The sequence below is a fragment of the Halichoeres trimaculatus genome, unplaced genomic scaffold (genome assembly GCF_033239565.1).
Source record: "Halichoeres trimaculatus isolate MK-OKI-2021-1 unplaced genomic scaffold, fHalTri1.1 fHalTri1_scaffold_2, whole genome shotgun sequence".
Lineage (NCBI taxonomy): Eukaryota > Metazoa > Chordata > Actinopteri > Labriformes > Labridae > Halichoeres > Halichoeres trimaculatus.
The window spans coordinates 16,738,586-16,757,030 of record NW_027437180.1 but is presented as its reverse complement, the minus strand read 5'-3'; the positions used below and the strand labels follow the sequence as shown (position 1 = coordinate 16,757,030).

The 18,445-nt window shown below is 39.6% G+C and overlaps 2 protein-coding genes across 4 annotated transcripts; both read right to left on the bottom strand.

Moving 5' to 3' along the window:
- Nucleotides 1-1,100: 1,100 nt before the first annotated feature.
- On the bottom strand, nucleotides 1,101-5,509 carry golga7ba (golgin A7 family, member Ba). The gene is made up of 5 exons (XM_074694780.1): nucleotides 5,481-5,509; nucleotides 4,204-4,329; nucleotides 2,656-2,808; nucleotides 2,463-2,564; nucleotides 1,101-2,351 (listed from the first exon to the last, which is right to left on the bottom strand). The coding sequence occupies exons 1-5, from the start codon at nucleotides 5,490-5,492 to the stop codon at nucleotides 2,268-2,270; spliced, it is 477 nt and encodes a 158-aa protein (XP_074550881.1). The 5' UTR covers nucleotides 5,493-5,509; the 3' UTR covers nucleotides 1,101-2,267.
- Nucleotides 5,510-6,706: 1,197 nt separating this feature from the next.
- Nucleotides 6,707-17,560, bottom strand: zfyve27 (zinc finger, FYVE domain containing 27). 3 transcript variants are annotated; one of them, XM_074697193.1, is made up of 14 exons: nucleotides 17,174-17,559; nucleotides 13,854-14,094; nucleotides 13,665-13,735; nucleotides 13,377-13,563; nucleotides 12,224-12,319; nucleotides 11,963-12,075; nucleotides 11,758-11,876; nucleotides 11,226-11,297; nucleotides 10,813-10,833; nucleotides 10,590-10,610; nucleotides 8,869-9,010; nucleotides 8,686-8,732; nucleotides 8,482-8,563; nucleotides 6,707-8,363 (listed from the first exon to the last, which is right to left on the bottom strand). In XM_074697193.1, exons 2-14 carry the CDS (start codon nucleotides 14,084-14,086, stop codon nucleotides 8,293-8,295), a joined length of 1,275 nt encoding a protein of 424 aa, XP_074553294.1. In that variant the 5' UTR covers nucleotides 14,087-14,094; nucleotides 17,174-17,559; the 3' UTR covers nucleotides 6,707-8,292. The 3 variants fall into 3 exon arrangements, with proteins under 3 accessions (XP_074553294.1, XP_074553300.1, XP_074553308.1); XM_074697199.1 differs by lacking the exon at nucleotides 10,590-10,610 and having other exon boundaries at nucleotides 17,174-17,560; XM_074697207.1 differs by lacking the exons at nucleotides 10,590-10,610; nucleotides 10,813-10,833 and having other exon boundaries at nucleotides 17,174-17,560.
- Nucleotides 17,561-18,445: the final 885 nt, after the last annotated feature.

The window sequence follows — 18,445 nt, the reverse complement described above, 5'->3', positions numbered from 1 at the left end:
ACACACACACACACACACACACACACTCAAAGAAAAAAAAATTGCATGCGAAATTGCAATTGCTATATTGGTCCAAAAAAAGCATTTGGATTATTTTCCAAAATTCAGTCCTAACATAAAGTGGTCCATGGTCTTCTCAAATGAAAAACATTGGACATAAAAGAATCCAAATGTTGTATTAGTCCATATACGACTGAATCAAAATGCATCATATACAGTTTAAAAAACAGTTAGGTCCAGAATTTATAGGTATTCACTGTAAAGCTGAATCAATGATCTGTTTTTTGTTTGTTTGTTTGTTTGTTTCACCTCAGGGATAAATAAAGTACTTTCTATTCTCTTCTAGTCCAGTGCCTGATAGCATTTTTAAGGCAGTGTAGCTAGCCTAAAAGTCACATTGAGTTTAAAGCAAAAAATGTATGTGAATATCAATTTTACAAACTTACTTGATAATTAATATGAATACTAGTGTATATATATTATGTATATTGTGTATATATAGGCGAGGGGAGTGGCATGCGAGAAAGGGGCCACAGGTTGGATATGAACCCAGTCTACCTGTTTGAGGGAGAAACCTCATGGGGTGTGACCTGACCGCTGAGCCTTCTGCACCACAGCAACTGTAGAGTTAACAGAAGTTCGTCATGTGTCTTATAACGTTCTAAGGTTGCTAACAGCTACTACTACAGAGTGAATTGTCAGAACATGCTGTGGGATCATATATTTGAGAATTATTTGCTGTGGGACAGATTCTCTCTTCACTCTACTGTTGATCCCTTCTTAAGGAAAAAAATGTCTCTCTTTGCTGCACAGAGTCGCTGTGCTCGCCATACACAGTAGAAAACATAAATGTTGTCTCATGAGCATTACCCACTATGGAACCAAAAAGAGCTGGGGGTGACTGTTTGCTGTAGGTTTATCAGTCTTGAGCCTTGCTACATTACATGCTGGATTGCAAACAGTTTGCTGCTAAATCCTGATAAAGCCCATCCAAAGATTAGAGTTTTTATAAAGAGATGCTACCTCCTGTGACAAGCTGGAGAACTAAACCCTGTTCACATTTTATCAAGAAAAAATTTGGATTGGTACAGCTTTGATGGAAGAGTTTTTATTTGTACACCAGTCATATACCTCATGGCCACATGTATCAAACAATAAGCAGTATGAAAGTTTATTCCTACACAAAATGTCACCAAAAGAAGAGACATTCACATTTCTGAGCCAGTTTTTGGCAGTCCTCGTTCTTTGGAAGCTTGTAGGAATCACAGAGAAGGGTTATATTTAAGGTGAGAGTCAGGTAAGATACAGGAAGACTCTTTGACCCATCCTTTGTCTACTGCTCCTAATGCACAGTATAGTTTTGCATAATCACAATTTAGGAAGCGTTGGTCTCATATTTTGAAACCAATGGGATTAGATTTGTGCACGTGGCTGTGCTTGAATGTCTAAAAAATTAAATACAGGCTTTGTATGTGAAAATGGAAGATTTGCTACATTATTCACTGACAGGTCAGCTGACATTCATCTGCTACCAGATGGTATAATATACATCAGCAGGGAGGAGGAGATGTTTTATATAGATGGTGAAGGTTAGAGGGAGGTGGCACTTCCTGCTGCACTACTTTAGTACTTTAATGCTTAGTCAGTCTACTTACATTAACTTAAAGCTAGACACTTGGAAGAAGCTACAGATTAAACCATAAAGCCAGAGCTTGGTGTGCAGAGTGGGGGGTGATGAGTTCCAGCTTCCTGATTGGTCTGGCTTGGTTGGGGTCAGGCTATGAGCCACACGCCACAACTGTGGCAGCTGAGGTAAGAGGTTTTGGTGTGGTGTGTGGTTCATTTTCCTGCCCCAGCACTTTCTCCTCCTTCCACACCCTTCTGTCCATTTCTCACTCGCCAGATAACACGCAGCTGTGGTAACTTGGTAGAGGAGTTAAAGTTACAATCACACAAAGAGCCATTTAAAAGAACTTTTCACGGAGACATTGCATCCTACATTAACAAAATTGTGTCAGCGTATTCACAAAAGCCTACCAAAGTGCATAATTCAGCGTTCACTGTGGGAAAAGCTTGAACAATTTAAGCACGTGTTGGCACATCAGGAGCATCATGCCTGGGTTTGTTGACGGTGAAGTGAATCCTTTGTGTGAGGGTAGCTTTGGGATGTGTGAGCAAAGTGTGGAAACAGGAGTTGTATTATTGTCCTAAGTTCTCCTCCAGGGCTGTGAGTGATCAGGCGGACAGGGTTGTTAGGAAGCACTCAGTCATCGCGCCGTGCTGCCAGAAACAGAGCTGCTCCCTGAGCTGGAGCCACTGGAGCCTCTGTCTTCATAGATGGAAATCTCTATCTGATGGGAGCAGAGTTAGGGAACAAGAACCCACTGCAGAGAGATTATTAAACTGAAGGTATGAATTTCAAAGCTCTGGTCTTCTTGAGGTAAAAACAGAATGAAGGATACAACACGCATGCCCCTCTCTATTGGATCTGTGATGAGCAGCCCTCGGGGAGCATAGATCTTCTCATTCTGCTCCTGGATGTACTTAGCTATCTTCTTCAGCACCTTGAACCACAAACAGGAGATAAAAGATAGATGATGATGATGATGTGGAAAACTAGCATGTTTGTAACGTTCAACATTCGACCAGTCTTACCTTTTCATAGCGTGTCTCCATGCAGAGGAAGATGAGATATGCTGAGGCACAGGCCAGACATCCCTCCAGGTACGACTGGCCTCCTATTTTCTCTGCCTCTGCGTAGTAGTTATTCAGCGTTTTAACAGTGTCTTCAAATAGTGTCCGCTCGATCTGGAGACAAAATATAGGCAGGAGAAGCCAAGTAATGAATGGCAGTGATTTGATCTTTTGTAGTTATTTGATACTTAGAGCTGAAGTACTGACAGGGGTGGCATGCTTTAGGGTCAGACGCCCACACCAATCGTTCACATTATATTGTTAAATGAGTTTTTCACAAGGACCCAGATCAACACTGAGATTTTAAAGCTCCTGTGTGGAGATATTAGCTGGTCATGTGACATAAACTAAGACTTTCAGTGATTGGATCGATAACTTCTTCGTGATAGGTGTCAGAGGAAGTGAGTTACTGCAAGCTGCTGAAACAGTCTTTGCATACATTGTTTACATCAAAAATATTGTGTCAAATGTTTGACAGACAGTACGGATTGACTGGGAAAAAGTACATGTTACAAACAATTCAGGAACTGTATAAACTCCCTTTTATTTAGGCTATAGTTTTTATTGTTTTTTTTTTGTTTTTTTTGGAGTTTCGTTTTTTCTTTAGAGACAGGGTCTATGTTTTATTGTTTTTCGATTAGTATTCATTATTTTCATTGACATGTATTTTTTTCTAAAAGAGAATCCATTTCATTTTCATTGTATTTTTTTCTCTTTCTTGTTTGTTAAATTTATTATATTTTTTGTTTAATTTATTTTATTTAAAAGACCCTGACCTTTTAATTACAGTTAAATACTCTTAAGAAATTGAAGTTTCTTGCTTTTGAAATGGTGTACTCACTTTGTTATCCCATTTATCATAATTACATCAATGAAAAAATGAAAAAAAAAATCAAAATAATATTGACAATAATATCGTTTATCAGCAATAATATTTTGGAAAATTATCGTCTAGCAAAATTTGTTATCGTGACAGGCCTAACTAGTGCTTTTATTATTGAAGTTGTTGGTTTTGATCTGGAAGATAATAAATGCCTAAAAATACAAATGAACTTTAAGTCATCTGCAAATGTTAGGGTTGATCTTTGGCCATTGAAGAGAAACAAAACCGGTGCACATTAAGTCTACTTATTCTATGTTGCTGTTTGCAATTGTAACATTTTCTTACACTTTTCAGGAGGGGTAAATCAGGCTATATTCATCCGTTTATATGTCGTCAAAGGGCTCCATGAGCCTACAGTTAATATGGTGTAGATTTGGTGCAGAGGTTTACCAAATACTCTCAACACCAAATACCCTTATATAGAGGCTTTGAGTTTGTTTTGTTGCTAAGTTTACAAAAATTCATTCTTAGCATCAATAAATTAAAATAGCCTCGATGAAGCGTTCAGCTGGTTCTTGTTTGTTCTGTTAACAACAAGCGCATGCACACTCACACAGCATAACATGCTGCAGGCTACAAACCCACATTCCCATGCATGATTAACTTTATTTATACAGAGTCCTCACCCGGCTCTCCAGCTCAGAGGGGAACTTGGTCTGAAACTTGCAGGTGGTCCCTTCACTGTAGTCCCTCTGGATGAAGACTTTATTTGCCAGAGATGCACTGTGTCTCAACTCCTGCAGATTATGGAACTGTGCAGGATGAAACACACACACACACACACACACACACACACACACACACACACACACACACACAGAGGAAAAAATGTAAATTTGATAAAGTGTGTATTCAGTAAATCCTCAGAGTGAGCTCCAGCTCTCGGTGCACCTGTTCACTTGTAATGTGTACAAACAAAGGCTGATTCAAAGGTATTGAATGATGGAGGAGAAGCAAACGAGTTGTCATCAATCACTGTGTGGCCCGGTGTCTGCTGATGTCTTCTGTTGGAGCACAGCCCAGTATTGGACATACTATACTGTCTTTCAAACACACACACACTCACACACACTTTCTCTGGTCCTGCTGGGAAGTAAAGCTTGCAGGAGATGGACAACATTTTAGTACAACAGATCGATCTCAGCTGAACAAGATGAGGCTAATGGATAAAAGCCACACACAAGCTCCTGTGATCTGGTGTTAATGCTGGATATTATGCTGATTGCATCACAGAGCAGGCAGGGTTATAATTTTTTTTCTAAATTACTTTTTTTTTTTTAATCATAAGTGAGAGTACAGATGGAGCCGAGAGAAAAATGCAGTGAGGAAGGTCAGGGCGGCTGTCCATGGTGCTGATTCCTCTACGTGTGTGTTCCCGTCACTGTGTCTTTGCGTAGTGTGTGTGTGTGTGTGTGTGTGTGTGTGTGTGTGTGTGTGTGTGTGTGTGTGTGTGTGTGTGTGTGTGTGTGTGTGTGTGTGTGTGTGTGTGTGTGTGGTCAGTGTCCATACACTGGCCCATCACCGGATTAACTGGGCGTCTCAACAGACAACAACAGCTCTGCTTTCACCAAAACAGCTTAACGTTTTTCGTTTTTTTCCTCATTCCGCTTTAATGAGGCACAGCTGACTTTCAGAATTGCCCTACGCGTTTAGCCTTCAAATGTTCAGAGCACGCTTACAGTAAGGAGACAAAAAACGGCCAGCCCCGGACTGAAGTGGCGTGTTAATGTAGGACAGTGCCGCCGGTAGTGTTAAGATTTAGTAGAAACCGTGTTCAGCCTCATTGCACTCACTGACCGTCTTCACTGCCCCCGCGCCCGCTCTTTCCCAATGCTGGTGATTTTGTTTTCTCTCAGAACACAAGCTTCGGTCAAAGACAGGACAGATAACACGAGAGGCTTACCTCTGTCGCCATGTTGCCATCCGTAGCTGCAGGGACGAGTCCCTGCATGCGCTGAAATCGCTTTAGTGGGACATGGGGACGGATTGGAGGAGCGAAGGGGGGAAGGGCGGGAGAGGAGAGGGAGGGGCAAGGGAGGCAGAGGGGGCGGGGCTTAAACGAGCACTGTAATGACCACTGTATCCTGTCCATAACATACACTGCCCCTGAAATACAATACGATAATAGTGACTAATGTTGGTAAGTCTTGATGGTTGGTTAAGAGAAACAAAATGTAAAGCCCACTTTTTAAAACAAAAATCATAGATGTTATTTTTACTGGATAAGGACGGTCCATGTAGGAGAAAATTGAAGTCTCCCATTTTTTGAGATAGTTTATTTATTTGGATAGTACCTGTAACCACTTTGTATTTATGTAGTAAAGTTAATTTCCAACGTTAGAATTATTATTTTTTTATGAAAAAAAAAGATAAATATATAAATAAATAAAATAATAAATAAATAAATACATAAATAATGAAATGCATAAATAATAAAATTAAATTAAGCTTACGAGTAAGTCATAATTGTAAGCCAAAATGTAATTATTATGACTTACCTTATTTTTACTTTTGCCTTTTATTCTGGCAATAATGGGATTCCATACTTATATAAAGGATGAATGTCTTTTACTGTTTCATCACATGAGGAGATGATTCAGCTTAAATGCTTTGTCCAACAACCTGATGCTTTTGTGGGCTCTTTTGTACACAGAAAATGTATCTAGATGGTTAAAAAGAGATCTTTTTCAGCTTTTAAACATTTGCTGGCTGTCAGAAAACAACCTAAGTTAAGGTCTAAAGAAAGCTGATTATCCTGTTTTACAAAAACATAGTCTTAAAGACTGAAAATGATTCAGTTGAATAGCAGGTTATTTTATTGGCCACAGAGCTGGCTGTCAAAAAAGAATGAAACAAGAGTCATTCATTATAAATTTATAAAGTCCAGAAAAACTACCATTCAAGTAGTAGAACTTTGAGTTGGTGGTTATCTTGACCCAAAAGCAGGGTACAGTTGACATATTGGTAATCCACAACAACAACAAAAAAAATCACCCTCCATCCTCTTAGTTCCTATTCTGTTTTAAGAAGAGAAGCTTTTTAGATTTGCATGTCATTATTTGTGTCATTACTTAGGCCTCTACCACCAGAGGGCTTAAAGCAAAATAAAATAAACTGAACACTGTTAGGTTGAAGGTAATCAAACCATCCCAGTTTATTTCGATAATGGCATTTCTCATCCATAAAACAAGGACAATATGTACAGAGTGAAAAGGATCTAATAACAATAATTTGCACTTTCTGGAGTTTTAAATTAAATATATTAGATATAGTAGAACATGTTATAATAACAGTTTATGTGTGATTACAATAAAAGCAAACAGTTACAATCATCTGTGTCTGAATCATGATTAAAACAACTTAATTTCCCCACATCAGTTCTTTTAAGTCCTGCTTGCAAGAGTGTGAGGCTCCTACGACAACTTGAGCTGGCTAATGTCAACAACTTCAGTCCAGTTAGGTCGACTTTGATCCAGTTAGAGGTGCAGGGTCCTAGCATTTTCCATTACTTACAGTGTATTCTGCATCATTATTTCAAAAGTCTAACCTGTCATCACAGGAAATATCACACCCAGACTGAAGCACAAATTTGATCAGTGTGAGCAGACCCAGTTGGTCGACAAAACAAACACTTGTTCATTGTACTCTAGGAAAGAGGCAATCTATAAAAATGTAATGTGATTCTTTGTAGTCCATTCATTTATCCATAAATGATATTTATCATAGCTTTATCTACTCCCTTCATGTCTTACAAGCTTCTCTAACCAGCGAAAACACCAGTTAAGAAACAAACCTCAAAAAGATCAGTTTAAAACTGCTTTGTGCTCTTGAATGTAGCTCTCTGAGCAAATGCCCTTTGACTTACCAACATGAGACCTGGTAAAAGATGTGCACAGTAAGAGGAATAGTCTGGGTAGCTGACAGCAGGGGAACCAGGGGTTGAAGGATAACACTGCACTGAAAGCCTCAGACAAACCTACAACTAATCACATGATATTGTTGACGAGTTAATTTGTGATTGTAGTGATGGTAAGGAAGCCGAGCTAAAACTCTGATCAATTTGGCTTGAAGGCCATTGAACAATGGGGTGCTAAGACACATGTAGAGACCCTTTGTTTACACATAAAGAAGTGTTTTTCATCAGAACAAGCCTGCCAGCCTTTGCTCAGACTGTCACATGGAAAATGTACAGTGTTGTCTGCACAGAAAGTCCCCTCAGCATTACAGTACAGTTCATCTGCTACACAGGGTTGATAGATATCAACATTCAAGTGGAATCAGCTTTGTGGCACGGCAAAGCGTGAAAGAGCAGAAAGCCCATAACCTTATGTGTAACAATGGACACCACCAGCTAAGCTCTGGTCTCCTCCTGGCAGGCTTCCCTCTGCTCAGCAAAGAGAAAAGCTCCTTTGATTCTGGAGCTGTTATGCTCTGCAAAAAGTCTTGATTCATAAGGTCCAGTTCTTCATATGAGAGATGAAAGAGGATATGACGGACTTTGAACAGTAAAAGTCCAACAACCAACACAAGGAGCTCCTGAGGGTGGTGCAGCTGGTTAAGGTAAGATGTGTGTAGGTCGATAGAAGGGGGTGTAATTTAACATAGGATGGGCAAAAGAGCCTTAGCTCGACCACATAGGCATGAGAGGGCTTCAGTGACTTGGAGTAGGCCTTGGGGGCAAACGGTGAATCATCTCCAGCTGGAGATGTGCCAGCTCACTGTAACTTACTGAGAGAGGAATTACAGGCAGCACAAACAAACACAGTCTCTCTCTGAGCCTCTGGAGCTGAAGAACAAACAAAGTATGAGAGAATCAGGTTATTTCAGAGGAAGAGCAGGAGTGATAGGGTCAGTGTATCGCAGTGTGACGAAACATAACTGTAACAATCAATCTCTACTCTCACCTGTAGCACCCATGCTGGATCTCAGCACCTTGTAAGAGCAGCATCTAGAGCAGAAGCTGTTGCCACAGTTACTGCAGTTCCTCTGTAAGGCAAAGAAACACTGTTTTGAAGCACAGGCCAAGCCAACACTGAGATAAAATTAAATGCATGATGACATGCTGCCCAAATATATCCCCAGCTCTTCTGACAAGTTTTCAGTCTCACCCTTTTCTTCAGCACGGAGAACACGGCGCTGCAGTGTGAACAGTTGCCTGTGGGAAAAAAAAGACAAGATATTATGAAACCCATCTTTTGAGATCCAAGATATGAGACTATCCTCGTCTTTTTTTCCCAAACTGTGATTGGCTAAGAGGAAGTAAACCGCAGAATGACTCAGAGCACACTGACCTGTGCTGGTGGTGGGGTAGCGTTTGCGTAACTTCTCCGTCAGTTTGGACACCTTAGCCCGTATTGGCTCGTTGCGGCTCAAGAGACCATTTTCAGAGATGGTGTCATACTCCGGTGCACCAAGAGGCCCATCATCATCCTCCTGAGAGAGGGAGAAAGGAAGAAGGGAGTCAGATACAGCAGGAGCAACAGTAACACAAGCTGGTTCTCAGGAGTATTCAGACCTGGCCCTGCAGAGCCCAACCCAGCAGAAGGGTAAAATAATCACACACCTGGAGGTGATTTTAATCTGTTTGACTCAGAGATCTGTGGCACATAAATAAGCATGATAATGACGAGAAGGGGTGAAATGAAATTACAGCCACATTAACAAAAGTAATGAAACCAATGCCCCTGAGGTGGTGGGACAAGTTTATGGGTTTTATATTTCTGGAACATGAAGTATTTAAAGGTTAATGTAAACTAAAGGCACAACAACACTTTTATAGAATGTAGGACCACAGAGCTAGGAGCCAAAGAGGAAGAAACAGCAAATGTTTTTTTCTTTTTCCTCTCTGGGAGTAACAGCTAGACTGGAGGGAAAAAATGGAAATCCACATCATGTGCTGGTAGATGAGCAGCTCATGCTACAAGCACCTGGAGTTGCAGATTTCTTTTGTGGTACAACACATTTCTTGAGTAGTACAACACATTACATTACTGAAATCTCCACCTTGAATAAAAACTTCAAAATACTTTTTTAAACTATGGCCTGCCGAGTTCATGGTGTGGAAGAAACATCTGATTTCTGAATGCAGACTTATCACTGCGTGAACCCAAGTGTGTAGAAAAAAAAACAACTTGGCATGCTGCCAGCGTCCTTAAAAACATTGTTTAATCAAGATGTCTGTTTCAAAGGCCAAAAGAAATGTTTTAGAGAGTGTTTCAGGAGAAGTAAAAGAATGTATATTTCTGAAGAGCTTAAGGGGAATTACACCCGTTACATATGCACAGAAAAAGTTGCCGTTCTTAAGTAAACCCAACATGTGAAGCATTCTGCAGGGAGATGAGCAGACACAACAAGCTGCACAGCCAAAGAAAGAGCCAGCAACACAACAAAATCTATTCCAGAGAGCAAGAAAGGAGGCAAATCAAAGAGTAGGTCCAGTGATGTTAGTGATGTCATCTTCAAGCCATACTGAGTGCTTCACCTGCCGCCTCCCCCAGAGCAAAGGTGGCCCAGCTGTTAGAGATGTCTCACAGCAGGAATTCAGCAAGAAAAGCCAAATATGACAGTAAAGTAATTCATGTTGAGAAGTACAGTTGTACACCTGAAGTCGCCCATTTGTGACAGGATTGGATGCCTGGCGGCCCTTAAGTAATCTGAGTTTGAGACCTCTGACCTAGATGAATGGATCAGCACGTTAGCCAAGCAATCAGCACATGCTGGCCCTCTGGTGTCATACCTCAAGCCTTGTTTGCAGCAGAAGAGCTAAATGAAAACACAGTCATTGTGCTTGAGAGCTGAATTTTTTGAGCCCGAAAAAAAAAAAAAATATTAATTCAGTAGCAACTGCTGTATAAACACTAATAAACTGATTCCACTTACGCAGTATGTGTCATGACTGATGCAGACTAGAAATGAATGATGCGCTAACTATCATCACCGTCACCTTAGTAATGCTTATATGTCAAACACATAACCTCACAGATGAATGGATACATGTATGAAATTCACTTACCACTAAGACCAAAGGGGTTTCCTAACCAGGAAGCAGTACAAGACATGAGAACAATGTTACACAAACACAGATTTTTAAAGTGTCAGTGCTGACAAGAGTCTACCCGAACCATGCTTTGTTATTACAGGACTGAAGGTTATAACACATGACGTATCGTTCATGCGTTGGGTGGTTCTACAGAGCTAGTTCATGGGGGGGTTATAACAGAGGGAGCGACACTTACCTGCAGGGACAATGATTGCTCCTGAGTTCAGAGGTGAGCAGGAAAAAAAGAGAGGATGTAGGGTGTTGAGAGAGGGAAGTTTCTAGCTTAGTGGTGGCAGCTACAACTTTCATTGGAATAAGAAAAATCACAGTTCTTCCAGACAGGTTTAACAAAGACTTTGGTATTTACCCTGTCTGTTGTTACACCTCTGCTAAGGATTTTAGTTAAACCAAAATGATAATGTAGCGCTCAGTCTGTTCGCAGCAACAAAATACGATAATCCAAAGAAACTTGCAAATCTTCAAAGTAGATCATTTATGTGATCTGATATCATGATAAAAACGTATTTTGTTCTAGAAAGGAAAAGAGATCTACAGAAAAAAGAAAAAAATGGCGTAACAGAAAAATGTAAAAGAAAAAGTCGTATTCACCTCAATGGCATCTTTAAATTCATCATCAGGCTCTGCTTCCTCAGCCTCCTCCACACTGCCAGGAGACAGGTCCTGTCATTGAACATATACAGAAACACAATGAAACTAGTACTTCAGTACAAGGGTATTGGTTACATTTTACACATAATAATAATAATAATTATTATTATTGTTGTTGTTGTTGTTGTTGTTGTTGTTATTATTATTATTATTATTATTATTATTATTATTATCATATCTCAATTCACATAGGAGTTTTCTAAATTCATGTTACATGGTGCTTTTCAAAACTGTAACAGTTTGTTATTTAACAGATTATGGGTAAATACAAAATGTCTCCACTGTTGTGCTGTAGCAGATACAGGCCACTCCATACATGACAGATTAAATCTGTGCAACAGTGTGTCTGGATTTGCATTGTTAATGTTAAATAAATACTGAGAGAGCATTGCATAAAATGGATAAGATGCTTAATAATCTATCTGTACAAACACCAGCATGCACTTTTCTCCACCATGCTCTGTTCTCTAACCTCCAGACTTGTTGGTGTAGGCGTCCTATCCAACAAGTTACTCAGTTCCTGGTCTTCCACTGTCCCCTCCAAGGCCTCAGTCTGGCCCATGTGGGTCAGCTTCCGAAGGTCCAACAGAACTGGGGTGTAAGATTTAGAAAGTTACTTTGTTTCATTACTTTGATTCAGTGTCAACATGTTCTCCTTTGGAAGAGGTTAAACTAACCTCTAAAGAAGTCTCTATTCCACAGGAAGATGGTGCTGTTTAGCAGAGCGAGCACCCAGCCCACAGGAGCGACATAGAGCAGACTAACTAATATCAGCACCCCGCCATAAAACCTGGGGAGATGGATTAAAAAAAAGACAGTTTTAGCTTATTGTAACAACTTGTGCACCTAAAGATACCTGCTTGTGTGCGTGTGCGTGTGCGTGTGCGTGTGCGTGTTTGTGTTTGTGTTTGTGTTTGTGTGTGTGTGTGTGTGTAGACCTTGATGACTTGGTGTGATTATCCCAGTACAGGACCTTGTAAATAGCTTCAGCTGACAGGCAGGCAGATGAAAGCATGTCATCTAGGTGCTTCAACCTGCCAAAGAAACAGAAGCACACCCACAAACAGTGTGAGAACAAAGACACACTCCAACCCACACATGGTCAAACACTCTGTACAAATATCACATAAAAACATATGACAAGTAGAAACACACTGTTTTTTTTCCTGTTGAGATATCCCCCTTCATTAGTAGGTTCATTCTTTACCTTTAGTGTGAAATAACAGTCAATTGTTTATTTATTGAGCTTGTTTATCTTTACTCTATCCTGTTGATATTATGCCACAAGCCAAGCTCAAGGGTAATGTGTACATGGTTTAATATTTAATGGCTTTCCAAACATTTTCTGGGATAAGGAATAATAAAAACCTACATGTTATATAAGAAAATATGTTTTGGATGCACAAAACCAGATTTTGCAATGTGAGGTGTGCTAATATTTTGTTTAAAAAACTGGATCTCATTCTTACATTCTTATATTTGTAGTACTTAAAATAAGGGATGCAGCGATACTGATCGGTGGTATTGGGTTTCGGTATCGGTGCCCCTCAGAGCTGGATCGGTATCAATCGGAAGGGACTGATCCATGGTGCCGATCCAGGTAACCAGCTGTATGCCTTTTTTTTACTGGCACTCTGGGCAACTTGATTGGAAATGTTACCTCTGATGTACTTTCTTTGTTTTTTGCTGCATTACCATTCTTACAGGGTACAAAAGTTTACAATTGAAAAGAACTTGTTAACAGTCTGAAGAACTGTTTTGTTGGTAAACATTTAAATATTTCATTGTTTAAATAAGAATTATTTTCAGTAATTTTCTGTACCCATTTTTTGCCTTTTACCCCCAAAATTACCAGTCAGAGCATGTGGGTTATAACTTAACACTGGTATCAATATCGGTATCAGTATCAGAGCCAAAAAAGATGGAGCGGTGCATCCCTACTTAAAATGTGAGGCTGGGGAACAATCCCTGCTTCAGAATTGTGAGTAATAAACATAAGCTTAACAAAAACGATCAAAATCTGGAAGCAGATTTCAGTGTGGAACAGTGTGACCCTGGCTCCAGCCCTGCAGAACATGCATTCATCCTTACAAGTCTTTGACTTCCAGCATGGCCTCCTGTTTGGTGAGATGCACAGTCTGCAGGTCTCTGCGGTGCACTGCATGGAAGCGTCTTTTTTGGAGCTCTGCTTCTGAGGCTCTGCCCCCACACCTGTCCTGCAGGTAACCCAGGGCAGCTGGAGCCGACAGTGCCACCAGACCCACTGTAAACCAACCCACTGGTGCAAGAGAGGCAGACATAGCAACAAAATACTCAATTATTAAGGTGTTTCTAATAACCCCACACAAAAGCTGAATCCATACTAATGTCTCATGTTACCTTCAGTGACAGTGCAGAAGAAGACGTTAAGGAATAAACAGACGAGCACAGAGCACACAGGCATCTTCCATCTGAGGGATTAAAAAGGAGGCATAATTAAATTAACTTTAAATGTGGCTTTGACCTTTCTGCTCACTACCAGAAGCAATGATATGATGTGTTAAGCCAGCCACAGATAAAAATACACACCCGAGGAGGAAGCGCATCAGCTCCACTGTGTCTGTGACAGGTTCCAGAAACAGAGCCATTCGCTTGTATGACACAACCATATTCAGAAGGTCAAAGTGTGGCGGCGTGCACCGCGGGCTCCCCAGCTCAGAGGCATCTGGTGACCCGGGGGTCTCCTTGGATAAAGTGTGCACTAATTCAGCACTGTCCACTGCACTGTGGGAGGACTCCTGGGACAAAGCAGGGCTGTGCATCGTCAGTCCTGTACAGAGAGAGGGAAGGAGGACAGGCAGGATTCAAATGGTGAAAAGGCTGGAGATCCCTGAGTGATGGGATTATTCTAGTTACTCATTGTTGTGGTAATAACAGCCCAGGCTAAAGGCTAATTAGCCCTTAGCTCGGGCTGTATCACTCTCTCGTTTAGCTTTCTTCTGCTCTTCTGCCTTTTTCTGTCCAACAGTAAGACTACTGTGTCCACCATCAGTACAAAATTAATCACAGAAATCGTTTTTAGAAGAGAAAAACACAGATCTCTGTGTTTTAACTCTTCTCTCTACTTAACTTCGTCAGCCTGCATGGTGTTGTCATAGAGACCTAGATATGCCATAAATCAATCCAGTCCTGGTCAACCCAACCTGGATGCTAGGAGGTTTTAATCTAAAATAACCTGTAACCAGCAATATTGGCACTGATAATCTCAATTTAAAGTATGGATTATGATCAGGCATACATGTAGAAGGAGGACTTTTTCAAGATCACTTTCAAACTTCTCACAGCTTCTTTAAGCTTTAGTTGTCATTTTAGTTTTTACTCATCTGGACCCCATAATATATCAGGTTTTTGTAGAGCAGTTTCATGAAACAATCCCTCTCATAGGTCATAACAACTTGTATTGTATAAAGACCAATGAGATCCCATTGCTGGAGCTTCAGATCAACATTTAAAATTGAAAGATGGTTTCTACAACTTATACAACACTGTGAAACAACTTCAAAGAAGTCCCATGTTGAGGCTAATGCCCTTAATCCTGCACTTTACCTTTTAAGGGCATTTTGCATTCTTCAGTTGATCAGATATTGTGATGTTTCTTCATTTGATCCCCGTGCAGCATTTCAAGCTTTGCAGAATTACTGTGCTGTGATACTATCGTTATTCTGGGTCATGTATATTATTCTGCATGTATGTGCTCTTTGAGTGGTCCCAGATTCCTAGTTAGGTAGTCCTTCTTCCAACTTTGGTGAGTTCACGTGCTTTCAACTTGGAAAGTCAGAGTGTTGTATTGACATGCACGGATGCCATAAGGATGATGTGTGACCTATAAAGAGAGTTAAGTTGATGTTCAGTTCAATTCGTGAAAAAAAGTTTCATGTCATAAAACAACCATAGTTTGCCCACTGTGTTGATGATCCAGTCAGTAAGTTGGCACCAAATTTCTTACATTGTTTCAGAGTTTTTCTGAGGTCTTAATGAGCCTTTTTAATTCATATCCTTTTTTTTCTGATTTGTCTGACACCACATGAATGTAATGTTTAACTGAACCATAGTGGGATTATAAGACCCTGCCCCTGAGACAAGTGCATGTCAGGCAGGGAAGCTGACACCTTTTACTGAGTCATTTGAAAGCAAATGAACAGAACTGTCTGGTAATCCGCTGACTAATAAGACTGAAAGAGCATTTCATTCTTCATCATTTACATCATAAATGAAATAGATTTGGGTTTCAGATATCATATTTTAAAATCTATTTTCATCATGCTGCATTCTGTATGACATTGTCGCCCTGTGGTAGAGTATGGATTTTGAATGTGAATGTTTTTTTAATAAATAAAAATCTAGGAGTTTCATTTGTTTTTACTCATGCCTGGCCCTGGCAGGCAGCTATTATTGGGTGCCTGTAGGCTGTATTAGTTAGTTATTAGTTAAACTCGTGGTCTTAATATCTTTTAAACCGCTCTGTACAGTGTGCCGATAGAAAAATTAGCTATTCAGACCCAAGCTATTTTTGAACCCAGCAGTAATTCTTTTTAAATGCTGTAAAGGTAAGTTGAGTGTTTTTTTCTTTTAGCTTGGTGTGTGGTTGCTGGTCTTTTTTGCACTCATCCTTAGGTGGATTCTTTGTGCACTGCAGTTTTTAGCACTTCCACATGAGTATAATACTTTTAAATCTTATGTTGCTTCTTGAGGGTATCACAAGCTGTTCAATTTTTGCTATTTAATAACAGAAAGAAAAACCCATAAAATTCCATTTAACTTAAAGATGCTATGAGGAGGATCTGTTTTAATTGGACTGCCTGGCCATTTTCTGGCCTGGAGTCTCACACACTGTCGTACAAATGTGACTTTCAGCCAGGCATGTGTTTGTTTAGGAACAAATTTACTTTGTTCAAGACAAGATTGCTGCTGTTTGAAGTGCCCATCAATTAATCATCCAAATATCTAGCAGTGTCTATATGATAGTATTTTGGTTGAAATACCAATGTCCAGTACACACAACAAGGTATCAAAGTTCACATGAGTGCACAAGGAATGTGTCTGTTTTTGTTATAATGAGCTGTTCAGGTTTTTGAATCACACCCATAGCACATTTCTAAACACACCCAATGAGTGCAGCACACTTTGAAGCTGAACCAGATGGTGCAGTTTATTAGTCTGGTGTTGACTACCAGCAATTACTAATATCAAATAATAGAAAACATGAGGGACATTGAATTGTGACACTTTTTTTACCAGCAGATCCCAGGCCTAGGTGCTGTAGAATGATTGTACTTCTAACAAAGAATTGTGGAAACAGTGGTATTATTTATTATTATAATTATTATTTACAGGGATTGGGATTAAAGAAAAGCTTTGAAAAAGGGAGAGGGAATGTCAAGGTAACTTTCACTGCAATATGGTCATGGTCTAACAGGGGTCAGATTGACAATAGGTTATCATATTTTGTTTATGTTAAGTATATTCGTTTTTTGTTTTGTTTTTTGGCCAACATGGGATCTAACCACGTCCTCGAAAGTGCTACTTGTACTTTTTTCTCCTCGAAGAAAGTGTTCTGTGTTCATCACGAGCAATCATATTCAAAGAGAGAATAAATAAATACACTGGAAGTCATTTCGACTGCTCTCCATCTGACCACCCTCATCTAGCGTGTGAAATTTCATCATTTTTAACTGTGAGCAACTACAGAGAGGATCAGTACCTCCTGAAATCAGTGTCCAGTGCTTTGGCCTGTGAGAAGCTGTCAGACAGGAAAGTTAACCGGACTTGCTAAAAAGGAGCACTACAGACATGATGCTAATTCTGCACAACAATAAGTGACATTTGTGTACAGAGGTGAGGGAACCTACCCCGAGCTGAGTGAACCACCCCAGCAGACTTGAGGAGAAGCTGTAGCAGCAGAGGAGCTGAGATGAGCTCAGGCGTAACTAACGAGTCTCACCGACATCTTCAGCCTGGAGGAAGGAACAGCCTCCAAATCCTGCCGGCCTGTCTAACATGACATTAGCCTGCACTGCTGCCTTAGTGTGGACGAGTGAAAAGTATGTCGTTAGTCAAACTGTGAAGTTACATGAAGAAAAAAACGACTAAAAACAGTTTTTGGATGTGTAGGTTTGTGTTGTTCTTGTTGGCCTCCTTAGCTCCGTGTTATTCTGGGAACGTCCGCTTCCTCCTTTGATCCAGGCAGTATAATCGAAAGCAGAAAAATAGGATTACGTGTGATGCAGTCGATCACAGAGCAGGATGATTTGAACCAGCAGGGACAATGTACAGAGCTATTTTGTCAATTATTTAAATAGGTAAATACATTGACTTGGCTTATGTAAGAAAGTGCAAAGCAGGGACTGATTTTTTTTTTCTTTTTTTGTGTATGATTTTTAACTAAGGCACCAATTTCCACCGGTAAAAACATAAAACGTTACAAATTAATAAATTGCTTAATTTGGTTAGTCACATAAATGGCATACTTTCTTATAATAGCGAGATAATGGGTCATGATTATGAAATACCGTCATAATAACAGGTTTCCAAGTCAAAATAATGAAATTCTAAGTCATATTTTGAGAAAGCATGTCATGATTATTATATACCAAGTCATAATTTTGAGATGCTTAGCTATAATTATGAGAAGCTACGTTATAATTATGATTTAAGATGGTATGTCATAAATAGGATACTAATTAATAATCATAAAATACTTTGTCATTATCACAATATACTAAGAAAAAAACGGCTTACCATTTTTATCATTAAAATTATTTTTCCTTTTCTTTTTGTATAACATTTATATGTTTCCTTTTAATTTTTTATCTGGCTTACACATTTTGGAAAGCTGAAAGCTCATTCAAAAAATAAATTAAATAATTTTGTCCTGAAAAAAAAAAAAAAAAAAAAAAAGATAGGGTTTACAGCTATGGGCAGCATACAACAGGCAGCATAGCTTCTTTCTATATTTATGTGGAACATTGTATTGTGTTTGAACTTCAAATGGTAGCTTTGAACAAACATCTTCTTTGAAATCCCTTAAGCTGAAACATAGTCAACAACATCTGTTTTTTTTTTCATATTAAAAGCTAAAAATAGCTCTGTTTGTTTTAGAGTGAGCCCCGAATGTTTCTCAC

Excerpts from the sequence above, each read along its gene's own strand:
- golga7ba (XM_074694780.1), bottom strand. Across the intron at positions 2,809-4,203 it reads CCTCTGAGCTGGAGAGCCGG|ATCGAGCGGACACTATTTGA; the intron begins GTGAGGACTCTG and ends TTTTGTCTCCAG. Across the intron at positions 2,352-2,462 it reads TAGAGAGGGGCATGCGTGTT|ATAGAGATTTCCATCTATGA; the intron begins GTATCCTTCATT and ends TGCTCCCATCAG.
- zfyve27 (XM_074697193.1), bottom strand. The coding sequence starts at position 14,086 with ATGCACAGCCCTGCTTTGTCCCAGGAGTCCTCCCACAGTGCAGTGGAC. Across the intron at positions 11,298-11,757 it reads CTACACCAACAAGTCTGGAG|GACCTGTCTCCTGGCAGTGT; the intron begins GTTAGAGAACAG and ends GTTCAATGACAG. Across the intron at positions 8,733-8,868 it reads CTACCCCACCACCAGCACAG|GCAACTGTTCACACTGCAGC; the intron begins GTCAGTGTGCTC and ends TTTTTCCCACAG.